This window comes from Myotis myotis, unplaced genomic scaffold (genome assembly GCF_014108235.1).
Source record: "Myotis myotis isolate mMyoMyo1 unplaced genomic scaffold, mMyoMyo1.p scaffold_m19_p_11, whole genome shotgun sequence".
Taxonomy (NCBI): domain Eukaryota; kingdom Metazoa; phylum Chordata; class Mammalia; order Chiroptera; family Vespertilionidae; genus Myotis; species Myotis myotis.
The window spans coordinates 30,639,584-30,653,545 of NW_023416315.1; the positions used below are offsets into that span (position 1 = coordinate 30,639,584).

Genomic DNA, 13,962 nt, shown 5'->3' on the forward strand with positions numbered 1-13,962 from the left:
ATTTAAGTGAGTGAAACGCAAGTAAAAGAAAAATGAGAAAGAATTTTCATTTGTTGTCAGTTGCAAAAGTGTTAGTGCCTGTATGAAGAGGTGGACGAAAGATGCTATGATGGTAACCAGCTTGCCCTTAATTGCCCCTGAGATTTGCCTAATTGTATAAAGTGCAGATTACTTAACTCAGAGTTTAAGATGCTATTAAATTTGCTTTGACATGTTTGCATTAAAATATGCAAGTTCGTCATGTCCAGGTCAATGAGATATTTATAAATTGTAGTTTGCAGGATTTAATTTCTACAAATAAAAAGCCCAAAAGCTGAAAATTGATTCCTCCATCTTCAGTGTTGCTTAGAGCAGTGAGTAATGATATTAACAATAAAAGCAAAGAAGTGTGATTAGATGCTATGGTTTTTAAAGAAATCAATGAAAAAAATAGCAGTACACACTTTTTATAAGTAAATGACAGCCATACGTTTATTCCACACCTATATGCAGTTATTTTGACCCTTATGTGTTATATACATTTGTCTGTAAGTTTGGATAGATTTTGTGGTTTACATTCAATCCCCTAAGTATTTTAAAGCCCTACTTAAGGGTAACACATGTCGTAGAAACCCATAAAGTGTCTGTGGTTTAGCCATTGAACACTGGTTTAATGTAAATGTATGCAAATATCATGTTGCTAATAATAGACACTTAATTTCCTTTTAATTTAGGGGACATCAAGCAAGAACCAGGAATGTATCGGGAAGGACCCACATACCAGAGGCGGGGATCCCTTCAGCTCTGGCAGTTTTTGGTAGCTCTCCTGGATGACCCCTCCAATTCCCATTTCATTGCCTGGACTGGGCGCGGCATGGAATTCAAACTGATTGAGCCCGAAGAGGTGGGTTTAGTCGATCTTACCATATAAAGAAACATATGTGATTAATATGCCAGATATGAGGTTTTTCTAACTTTTAAAATTTAGGGAATCCTTCCAAATTATAAATTGTTGGGGGGAAGCAGGTGTACATTTAAGATAAAACATGTTGCATGATGGTTCCAGGCGAATACCATCCTACGCGTGGATCGTGAAGAAAATCCACCAGAGCATCATGAGCAGACGTGTTTATTCGAGGACGCAGGGTTTTAGGAATCTCTAAAGGAGCATCTAAGTGTGTGGGTGTTGGATGGTCTTTAGGGCAGAAAGGGGAAATCTGTGAGGCTCAACTGGTTTGAAGGAGGAGGAGTTGTTGTTGCTAATTGGCAATTATTATTTGTACAATCTTGATGTTATGGAGGGAGTTGGAGAGGAATATTTAGAGACCAAAGTGTCTGCCATAGGGGATGGAGGAGAAACAGCAGTGGGAGATAGCCACATGCAAGAGCTGCAGTGGGGCACTGTCACTTCTTAAATGTTTCTTAGGAGACACAGGCCTGGTAGGAACATTATTTCCCCTTTGATTTTTGGTGATATTTGTTTCAAGTCAGCTGGGCCCGGGCACACTTTGTTGGAAGGTAGGGATGAAGTTTAAAACTCACCATAATGCATAGAAATTAACAAAATGAGAGGACTCTGGATAGAGATAATATGCATAAATGCAAAACACATTCAACTAACTGTTCAGCTGTCGCTGTTCCCCACTGGTCCCCACCCCTATACAAATGGAGTATTTTCTTGAAGAACTTCTCAGTTAATTCCACACACACACACACACCCCTCCCCGCCTCCTTCCCAGCTCTAGATTTAGGCTGAAGGTTACTGTTGTTACTACAGTGTAACTCAGGAATAGCATTTTGGACGCGCTATGGAAAGGTGACTGTTCTATGAAATGTTTGTCTTATTAAAGTGGCTTGCTCTGCTACCATTAAAACTGACTTTGGGCTCTAGCCGGTTTTGCTCAGTGGATAGAGCGTCGGCCTGCAGACTGAAGGGTCCCGGGTTTGATTCCAGTCAAGGGCACATGCCCGGGTTGCAGGCTCTCCCCAGTAGGGGGCGTGCAGGAGGCAGCTGATCAACGATTCTCTCTCATCATTGATGTTTCTATCTCTCTCTCCCTTCCTCTCTGAAATAAATAAAAATATATTTAAAAAAAAAAAACTGACTTTGATTTACATTAGCCAAGAAAGCAATAGAAGACTTGTAGCTAACATACCTATCTGTGACTGATCATTTGACTATAGCATGTTAAACACCTCAGAAAGGTCAAAAAATTCAATAAGATATCCAGCTGGTTTTACACTTACAGTGATTAGTTTCATATAGACTGGACATCTATAATCTAGGCTAATGCATCTATATATCTTAAACTTTCTACGCTAGGATATCATGTACTCAGTCATAATAAGATAACATGCTCTAACTTGTTAGCCAGGAGATTAGTTCACACATTAAGATTTAGGAGATTATCTGATTCAAATATGTATTAAGAGAAGTATGAAACAGAGGAGTTGGTTAGCACAACTAAGTCTACTCCAAGTCAAAAGTAGTGACACTAGAGAGTTAGCCTGGCAACATTATCTTTGCCCACACCCTACACACGCAGACAGAGGGCTCAGCATCACCATGTGAAAGTGCCCATTATGTAGTATGGGCTAGATGTTTGGGTGTTTGAAGTTTGTAATGTGTCTAAAGCTAAATTTGTCAAAGGAAATTAGTTTTTATGTAGATATGCTTAAATGATGATAAGAATTATAAAAATGTGAAATAAACCGAGACTGAGAACACTTAACCTAAAGTAATCTGAAAGCCCATTAACTTGATGGGAATATGTGTTCTCCACCTCATGAAAGATGTTAATAATAATTGCAAGAGTTGGTTCATGTTACAACTGAATATGTTCAACTGGAATTTATATCAGTTATTCCCCTCCATGTGAAATTAAAACAAAGTTGAGGAGAAACAGGTTATTAAATTTCTTTCTATATATTTGTTAAGTTAGGAGAATTGTTGAATTATGTCAGTAATTATTGATCCATTCAGGAAAGTAAAAATTCATAGGCAAGCGTTACTTTCTATATATAGCAGCTGTTGACTTTTATGATAATCAGCTTTAAATTAAGTAGAAGACTTGACCAGAGGACCATTAAGTTCCATTAAATTCTGAATTTCTGGGTGTGTTTTTTTAAACACAAGGAAGCAATACAGTTACATGTGTTCCATACAGCAAACCGGCATTTGGACTCCTTGTCTGTAGCAGACGCATAAAATCAAAAGGGGCTGGGTAATTCAGAGCCAGCAGGCCATATCCAAATAGTAAGCAACTGAATGGCAGTTGTGCAATAAGCACTAACTGTGTCCTAAGGCCTTTGTTCAGAACGAAACATCCCATTTCTGATTGCTGTATTGTTCACTTTTGCAATTGCTTCCATCAGGCCATGACTTTGCTGTTTATGTTCAAATTTCTTTGGAAAGTGTTAGTGAAATTTAGTCAGCCTGTGTGGCCTGTGATCACCCTCTCCCTCTGTTACACAGCAGATCTTGGGCAGTCTGTGTCAGCACACTTATGAAAGATGGCTGTGAAGCCATCCTTGTTGGAAGTACTCAGGGGTTCCATTTCTTTATATTTCTTCTTGCAGTTTAAAATGATATTGGCCCTAGCTGGTGTTGCTCAGTGGGTAGAGCGTCAGCCTGCGGACGGAAGGGTCCCAGGTTCGATTCTGGTCACTGTGTTGTACAGTTGGCTTCTAGAACTTGTCTGTATCACAGAAGCATATTGATATGTCCCATTTCCCTCAACTCTATGATGAATATGGTTTACTAATACCCACAGTGCTGAGACTTCATTGGTGTCCTAAAAATTAAACTCTGATTTTAGCATTAAAAAAAAATAGTCATCTTTGCCCTAGCTGGTTGCTCAGTGGTTAGAGTGTCAGCACTTGGAATGAAGGCTCTTGGGTTTGATTCCAGTCAGGGACACATACCTTAGTTGCAGGCTGAATACCTGCCCGGATCCCCACCCAGTCAGGCAACCAATTGATGGGTCTCTCTCACATCGATGTTTCTCTCTCTCTGTGTGTTTCCCCCTCCCTTCCACTCTCTGAAAACCAATGGGAGGAAAACTATCCTCAGGTGAGGATTAACAACAACAAAATTATCTTTCTCTCCCACAATATCATCTTAAAGTTTGTTGCTGCAAATATTTTACTTTCCAGGTGCATCCTGCTGAGTTCTAGAAAGGAATCATTTATAAATGAATAAATATCCAGAAATTTTAGTTTAATTTCACGAGATATTAGTACTTTATTTCCACGTCTCATCCAGGTTTGCATGCAGTTGAGTTGCCTTGTCTATTAAGAATGTACAGATGCCCATTGTTAGGTCCTTAAAACATTCTGTTTAGAAAGTATTGCTTTACTTTCTTATTGCCACCTTCCCATTCCACTATTGCTCAGAACATTTCCATCAATATCCAGTTTCTCTTTGGAAAATTAAGATGTACCTGCCACTGTGACTGTCTGCTTGGATATATAGTCCTGTTCTTGTTACACCACAGTCCTGTGCCTTAAAAAAAGTATACTGATGCATGCGACTAGATTATATCATATCTTCCTCAGGGAATACAAATTGGTGAGAGGGAAATTAGCAAGGATCAGTATTTTAAAAAGAAAAGAAAAGAAAAAAAACAGAACACCCTGGAGAATGGTTAATCTAATGAAGTGCAGAGACAGAACGATCTCTCCAGAAAGTATTGCATTTTAGTATATGTGACATGGCAACAACTTGGAATTTCATGGCCACGAAAGAAAACACCGTCCCCATTACATAATACTCTCTTGGGGTTGGCGAAGTATGAATGGCAGCTGTAGTTTCTGCTCAGACTAGTTAAAAAGTGGGAATTAATGAGAACGTGACTTTGGCGGCACTGTTCCGTATAATGCTTTAGCTAGCCCAGGGGGGTGCGGTGGGGGATACCTACACATTGAGGAAGGGGGTTTTCTTAAAGCTCCACTGGAGACTGTCTTTGCCGGAGAAGTTGCTCCTCCAAGGCCACATTATAAAGAGCTGTGATGATTTTTCACTGAACAACAAAGTGGACAGTCTGCTTTAGAGATTTTTGTTTGTGAACTGATATACATGCTGACCTTTTCCACTTCCTTTTTATTTTGAGCATCCAATTACTGTTCTCTAAATGAATGTTTAATTCCCCAGTTAGTACTGGCTACAATTTTATTGTGATGCTGCTTCAGGCAATAAAAATTATTTGCAGTCCAGATTATTAATTTGTATACTGTTTCCTCTGCTACACACACACAGTGCCACTGTTCAGTCTTTTTTCTTTAAAAGAGTAGGATATCTTTTGATCATAGGGTATCTTTTTTCCTTCGGTGTATCATAACCTCAGAAGACACCTTCACAGAGAGATCACTAAGCTGCTCCTAATCTATAGTGTTTATCTGGAAACGGAGAAGGAAAAAACCGCAGTGTCTCTCAGAATGGGAAACTTGCCTCATTTTAGTGAATTGCAGCCTGTTCATTCCAGTTGTAAACACATCCCCATATTTCCATTTAATTTTGTATCCAAAACAATGGTGACAAAGAATTCTATTGTGGTGGTTCAGGCTTACTGCACGCCTGGTTTAAAAACCAAACCAGGCCACAGGAAATGCAGATGACAGTGGCTTTTGCCTCTTTCATTTGTATGTGTTTTGGAGGGGTTGGAAGTAATTAATGAATTAGCTATGTTTTTAGTGAAATATTTTGATAAGTTAATACCTAAACACTACAATGTAATTCTGTTTTGGTGGCAGGTGGCCCGGCGTTGGGGCATTCAGAAAAACAGGCCAGCTATGAACTATGATAAACTTAGCCGTTCACTCCGCTATTATTATGAGAAAGGTATCATGCAAAAGGTGAGTAGTTAATAGAACATTAAGATTCATTGAAATGTTGCCCATAAAATGTGCATTGTCATACTTTAAAAGCCACACATTGCATTGCTGAAGCAGGGTTTTCACTCACTTTAACATATGCGTAGTTCTTGGTTTGGGTATTATAAAACTTTCTATGTATAAATTTATGGGCATCATAGACAAATATGTAATAATATCATGTAGAAAATAGTAGACTTTCTGGAAGTTCCTATTTCACTGTGTTTGGTAAAAATGTTGTTTCCGTACACTAATATTGCATGTATACATCCCAAAAAGTTGTTGATATTCAACTATAGTCTCAAGAATTATATAAATTTGAATCCCCTTGCTTTTAGATTCTAATACTAACCCAATTCTTACTTTTATTCCTTATTCTGATTCTTAAAGCATTCAGGATATTTCTTGTTCTCATTCTGGAAAACATTTTTTTATTGCTTGAAACCTCGCCGGCTTTCATTATCAGACAGCTTAGCATCCTAAACCATTTATTAAAAATAAGTATTTGATCTTACTTATTGGTAGAATGAAGTTAAATTTATTTTCTTTCAAATGAGTTTCCCTTAATATTTGAAAGTAGCCTTTTTTTAAAAAAAAGAATGAGATAAAACAAATAAATTACATTTAGAACATGATATATAATTTTTGAAGAAGGAAATGAATACATGAGCAAATAAAGATAAAATATTTGGATATTTGCTATTATTACATTTTCAGCCTCACATGTGTATTCAATTTAATTGTCTTTACTGAACTAAGTTCACAATTTATCCATTGTGAACATTGCAGTTTTATTATGCATGCTTTGGGAGGACGTGAACATAGTTATTTATTACAGATTGTGGCATATGTTTATGTCACCGTAGTTATGCCAAGAAAAGCTAGGCCAGTTGCTGCATGAAACTTACTAGAAGAGAGGGGAACAGCATCATGGAGTTTGCTGGACAAAAGCAAGTCAGGGCTCCAGAGTTTGCCAGCTTAGAAGTTAAACTTCCAAGATCCTTAAAAGATAAGGTTGAATTAGATTCTCCATTGCTTCCTCGGTCCCTGAACCTCACCTTCAGAATGTATAACCATTTACTACCTGTTCCTTTTATTTGATCACAACCCTCAGTTCATTTTTAATTCCCGCCTTTTACTCACCACTCCCATTTACAGCCACATCCTTTCAGATACATTGCATTCCTTTCATTTTCATCACCATCTTCCCAGTTCCTGCACATGTGGTGGGCTGCACAGAGGTGCTCAGCAGTTCCCCTGGGCAGTGTTGATCAGCAGTAAAAGAAAATGCAGTCATGATCTAGGTTTGCTAGGTTCTCCTACTAAATGGTGCACTCTGACCTCATAGACTCAGTGCAGTTTTTAAATGAAAATTAATGATCTGAGACACTGGCATTGTACCTGGCACAATAAAAGTTGTCAACACATGGAGCTCTGAATGCATCTCACACCCGGAAGCCAGTGTGATCCAGGGCATATCTGGGTTTTGTGTCTTGATCCCTGTGCCCCTTGTTAAAGGGAGCATTCACAGAGAGCCAAAACGTATTGTAAGATCTCTAATCACACCTCAGCTTTTAGACACAGTATTTGGCAGGCTGTCATGCCTGGTCTTAAATATTCTCAACGGTGTTCAAACTTAAACTTATTGCTGTTATAAGCACTTCCATGTTCATATTTATTCATCCAGTTATCCATATCCCGTATTTTATTTTAATAAATTAATAAGGGCGATATGCTATCAAGTAACCAAATAATGGCATAGGTGCTGAAATACAGATAAAAATGTTGCTCCTCACATTTCCCCCTTTTAGGCTGTAGTTGTCAGAGAAAATTATTTGCAACTCTTTATTCATCAGCTAATATGAGATAGCAAGTGGCAAGTATGACAGGCCTTTTGGGGTGTCATTGTATAATGTAAGGAAGGGTAGGGCATTTAATGATGAAGCATGCAAAAGTCAATGTGTACTTGTAATTAGCACATTCGAGGCTTTGTACAGTTCTTCTGAATTTACTCTTCCTCACACGTGTTGAGTCATCCTCTTGACACTCTTCTCACCCCTGTGACTCCCTCACTGCTCTACTTTTGTTCCCACTTTTTAGAATGTCCTGCCTTCTCCTCTTGATCTATTAAAATATGTACCATTCTAATGGGTAAGCACATTTTAGTATAGTTATTCAGAGGAAAATTATGCTGGTCTTTAAAAAAAAAACTATGATGTAGAATTGTGTATTTCGATGTGTAGGAAAATTCTTATATGACCAAACTTGTTTAAACTTAAAACTATATAGTTTTAAGTTTAAACAAGTTTGGAAAGATTTGAAAATAAAAATAACCAAGTGGATGTAAACAGGTGAAAATTAACTGATTATTTCAGTAGTTATGAAAGAAATAAGAAACAGTGGAGTAATGATGATTATACCCCAGAGAATATATGTATATACTTCTATTTCAACATTTAGAAATGCCTAGAAAAGTATATACAAATGTTTTAACAGTGGTTACTTCTGGATGATATAAATGATAGATCATTATTTCTTTTGGCTTAATCTATACTTTTTAATTTTCCTCCAGGATCCCTGTGTTACTTCTGACATTTTAAGTTTACACATAATTTAAATATCTAGTCTTCCAAAAAAAGCACAGTTCCAAAGGAACTTTCTATTTAATTCTGATTGATCGCTCCTGCAAAATTCATGTTTTATTTATCTCAGCATTACAATTTGAGTATACTTAAAGTATAGCAATTTCCATATTGTAATTGTATTACTAATAATGGAAAGTATAATTTCCTTACATTGGTTATCAGCCCTTATTGTGAGCTCTGTGCACTTAATGTCATCTAATAAATATAGTACTAGCTCTAGATATGTTTATTCAAAAGAAAACTAGAAGGAGTAGTGAATCAAGGCAAAGTCCTTAACAGATTTTATAATCTTGATTGCATGGTATACAGTTTAATTCCCCACATTGATTTACGTTATTTCTAATTATAACCAATAGCAACAGGTTGGACAAAAAAGCTCTAGTAGCCAAAAGCAGAGACCTTTTCTCCACGGCCCCAAACAAAACAAAGCAGGTGATGAAACGCTCGGAGATAGGAAAGCCATTTATTTTACTTTTTTTTTTTTTACTCAAAATTCTTTGAACAAAAATCACAACAACAACAAAAGGACCTAGTATCTTAGCTTTGTTTCTGATATTGCCTATTTTTATTTCTACAGTTTCACCTTTATGAACGTAATTTCCTTTTCCTGAAGGACTAAAGTGAATGCATTTATGCAGGCTCCTCAGTTTGCCTTGCTGGGTACCATAGACCTCCATCTCAATCTTACATACAACCGACTTCCTCCATTTACACCCAAAAAGGGGGAGCTGAGAACCATTTAAGAAATGTATCCAAATTCATACAAATTGAGCATTGACCCTTTTCAAACCTAAGAATATTCAGATTATTAGAATTCTCAAAAGCAGCGGTTCTCAATCTGTGGGTCGCGACCCGTTTGGCGGTCGAACCACCCTTTCAGAGGGGTTGCCTAACACCATCCTGCATATCAGATATTTACATTATGATTCATAACGGTAGCAACATTACAGTTATGAAGTAGCAACGAAAATAATTTTATGGTTGGGTCACAACAGGAGGAACTGTATTTAAAGGGCCAGAAGGTTGAGAACCACTGCAAAGTGTTTTTCCTTGCAAGACAAAAAAACAGGGCAAAATTATTCTAAATCTGGGTCCAGAACAGCATTTCTCTTTGCTTAGTTAGTTCTTTATTTCCAAACATATAGATAGTTCACAAACCATGAACTCACCGTTCCCCAGATCACAAAGCAACCAGCAGTGCCTTTCCGATGCATAGAAACCCAGAGGTGATTAATTTTCACCTTTTGAAAATTACTGAACTCTGGATACACACACAGAAAGTTACTACCAAAGTTCATGTAATGAATTGTATTGATCTCTACACCACTCATCACCCCGGTTTTGAGAACCTTGACATTCTTTATTAATAGCGGAAGGGGGTGGAGGGCCATATTTGTTTCACTCAATTGTTTATAATTTCCTGGAGAAGCATCACTCTTCAGAATTTAAGTTTGGGACATTTCATTCCATACAAATTATGCTGCTCCTTTATTTCAAGCAGCTGTCACATTTCTTGCTCTCATTTCCTCCTTATGCATTGTGTATTTTAAATTCCTTTCACTTTTTTACACCTCCTGCTTCAATCTGACACTTTACACACATCCTTAACTTCTGTCTAATGCATCTCGCCTTCATTTTTTAAAGTGATGTACCCAGGATAATGCTGTCCTCCTGATCCATCTTTCATTTAAATAAGGCTATGTGTCTTTTTTTTTTCTTTTTCAATGAGAATACACAGCAGGGAGAAAACAAACAAACAAAAAAACCACCACAGTTCACCCTGTGAATCAGTGAATCACTAGTCTGGTCTTATTAGGAACACAACACATTTTTCTTACGTTTGGAAGCTTACTTTCTCTGCAGTTTCACAAATGTAGTATTAAGAGGGAGACATAGCACCTTAAAGGTCCAGTTAAGTTACAATTAGAGATATTACTTTTTAAAACAGAAAAAAACACCCTTAATGTGAGATGCCTGCATGCAATCACTGATTTTTTTAAACCTCTAAATGACAATATAAGCTTACCTTTATATTAAAACCAGCTCAGCTTTCTAGCTATATCTGGAATGAATGCAGATATTATTCAGGGTCAACACTTTGCATTTCTTCCGATCGAACTATAATTTATCCCACCAAGTAAAAACTTTTTTCGGTCTTTTATGTGTATCTATGTATACTTGGTGGCTTTTTCTTTTGTTATACATCCATTCTGATGTATGAAACCATGTTTCTTTTTTTTCCTTCCCTGTCCTCCATCTGGGATGGTGAAGATGTGTGTGTGTGTGTGTGTGTGTATTGAGATATGATTGACATTTAATATTATATTAGTCTCAGGCATACAACACAAAGATTCGATATTGGTAAATATTGTGCAGTCACCAAAGTAAATCTGGTTAATATTCGGTACCACATACATAAGGTTGGGTGTTTCTCTTCCATGTTCTCATCAGGTGGCCGGCGAGAGATATGTCTACAAATTTGTGTGTGATCCAGAAGCCCTCTTCTCCATGGCCTTCCCAGATAACCAGCGCCCGCTGCTGAAGACGGACATGGAGCGTCACATCAACGAGGAGGACACGGTGCCCCTGTCCCACTTTGACGAGAGCATGGCCTACATGCCCGAAGGGGGCTGCTGCAACCCCCACCCCTACAACGAAGGCTATGTGTACTAACTGGCACTCGGGACCGTCCAGCAGGGCCTTCTCGCACTGGCCCTCTCTTTGGAAGATGCAGAGAATCTCTGCATTCTCTCCAGTCTTTGTTCGATTTTCGTTGTTTGTATTTTATTTTTAAATAATAATACACAAAAGGGGCTTTTCCTGTTGCATTATTCTATGGTCTGTCATGGACTGCGCACTTTATTTGTGGGTGGGTGGGAGTAATCTAAACACTTGTTCTGTGTAACAGGAAGATAGAGGGTGAATGGGCGGGGGGAGCGGGGAATTACTTTTTACTTAGGCTCGGGAGGGGGTCCTACAGGTTTTAAGTTTGATGAAACTACATCATGTTCCTTTGATAACAACATAAGAGGATGTTCATTTCCTCTGGGTATCTATGGTACAGTTAGTTCACATTGTGTAAATATCCACTTGGAGACTATTTGCCTTGGGCATCTTCCCCTATCGTTTCGGAGTCTCTGCAAGGTGTACAAAAAAATCTACTGTACATGGCAGTTTCATGTTAGAAATGACTGTATTTGCACCTCTTGTAGAAAGGTGTGTAGAGATTGCGTTCGCTGTTGTTTTGCTTTGTTTTGCTTTATAGAGGACACCCAGAGGGTGACCATAATATGGGTAATTCTCTCTGCAGTTGAGCAATCACCATGACTGTAAGTGAGGGGCACAATTTTGGACTCTGGCTCCAAACCGAGTCCCAGGCCAGTAGCATTACATGTATCTGGTGCCACCTTGCTATTTAGATACAAATCATACTGTTGTTCCAATACGTTGAAGCCCACTTCAGTTAAATAATGATTCATCGCGGGCCTTGGGACTTGCATTTAAATGTTAAATCTGGGATCACAATGAAGCAAAAAAAAAAAATCTGTCTTTTCACTTATTTTAGTACATGAAAACATTATTTAATCAGTAAGAATTAACTGTACTAAATCACTTATTATGCTGTTCTAGATACGGCAGGCACTCCTTAAGAAAAATATCCAGTACACTAAATAGGTACTATAGTAATTTTTAGAGATGGTACCCATTGATATGCATTTAAACCTTTTACTGCTGTGTTATGTTGATAACATATATAAATATTAGATAATGCTAATGCTTCTGCTGCTGTCTTTTCTGTAATATTCTCTTTCATGCTGAATTTACTATGACCATTTATAAGCAATGCAGTTAACTACAGATAGCATTTCAGGACAAAATAGATGACTCAAACCATTTATTGCTTAAAAAATAGCTTACGCCATGCTATGCTATAAGCAGCTTTTATGCACATTGACAAATGAAGAGTAAGCTTCAGCTTGCTAAGGGAAACTGTGGAAACTTTTGTAACTTTGGTGAAATGGAATATGATTTACAAACTGTCGAAAAGGATCTGAGGGAGTTGCTGTATGACATAGTGCTGGCACTGATATCTGTCCCTCCTCTTGTTTTGGACACTTGTATAAATGTGATTGGATTATTTGAAAGAAGATTTAAAGATTTAAAGTTCCAAAGGTTTTTGTTTTGTTTTTGTTTTTGCATTTGGGGAAAATATTTAAAGCAGGTTGTGTTGTACCATTCACCTTGAAAAAACCATAAGTAAGTGGTTTTATATCATCTCTGAATAGCTTGCTAAACAATTCAAGCAAGAAACATAAATTTTGTTCAATCCATCCATATCCCAGAAGAACAACCTTTTTAGAGTCTATATCAAAATGTTAAAAAAATTCTTACACACAAATCCAAAATCAACCTCTGAAAGCATTTTGCCGAGCACAGGAAAGATTGGGAAAGATAATCTCCTGGCTACCCATTTTCCCACACATCTCTGAATCGATATTATTTACATTTAATCCTACAAAAAATTCTAATTTCAACATATGTATGTAACCTGTGATTTCAATGATTATTCTACACATACATTATATATCGTTAGACCCGTTGTGGGCTAATAAATATGCCTTAAAAATCAGAAACCTCCCTCCCCCCCGCCATTTAATAAAAACAGATTTTAAAATACTCAGCTAAAGTTTTATTGGAAAGAGAATTGACATATTTGGAGAAATTGGAAGTGGATCTTTAAAATATGATGTAAATGAAAATTGTATTAAGGATTTTTTTTTAAAATTTCTCTTTTCATTTTTCATTTTTTTTTCTTTGTAAAATTCTATAGTTTGCCAGTGGGGAGAATTGGGCTATGAGTTATCTTAAGAAATCAATGGAAGAATTGGTTTTAATTATATACTATTTAAGGACAAACTATATATTTTGCTGTTTATGGTAGTGACTCACTGAATGAAATAAGTAATTGGCCAACATTAAGGATATTTCTAATACAGAAGGATTTAAAACATTGCATTATGAACTTTTGGGAAATGAATCTAAAGTTTTATTTTTAAGTTCTGTTCTTATTCTAATTTTGTTTGGTTGTATTTTTATTTTCAGATAGATTAATAAATCTGGCAGCTGATTTCTGTAAGATTTTGTGTTCTGAATTTCTAACGGAATTGGCTACTCAAACATAAAAATCAGTCATATAACATTTTCCTTCAACTTAGTAAGAATAAATAAAAAAAAATCTCCCCTAGTGTTTGCTGCCTCTTGTTGATGACATGCTGATACCCAACAGACTAATAATAGCAAAGAACCTTACGTCCCAAATAGTTAATGAAAAATATTTTTTCTTAAGTTATGCCTATTAAAAAAGCTTAAAATAAAAATTCATAAGGCTGACAGTGCAGAGCAGTTTTCTCAAGTCATAGAGGATCTCAGAGATTATTTAATTAAACCTTTTTACAGATTGTGCAGG

General features: G+C 37.0%; 1 protein-coding gene across 5 annotated transcripts in view; it reads left to right on the forward strand.

The window, feature by feature from the left end:
• Positions 1-13,733, forward strand: part of ETV1 (ETS variant transcription factor 1) — an 85,800-nt gene extending 72,067 nt beyond the window's left edge. For all 5 annotated transcript variants that reach the window (XM_036328019.1, XM_036328015.1, XM_036328016.1 and 2 more), the window contains 3 exons: positions 714-883; positions 5,731-5,832; positions 10,947-13,733. In XM_036328019.1, the coding sequence (XP_036183912.1) occupies positions 714-883; positions 5,731-5,832; positions 10,947-11,168 (494 nt within the window). In that variant the 3' untranslated portion in view covers positions 11,169-13,733. The remainder of the gene's footprint in view (positions 1-713; positions 884-5,730; positions 5,833-10,946) is intronic.
• Positions 13,734-13,962: the final 229 nt, after the last annotated feature.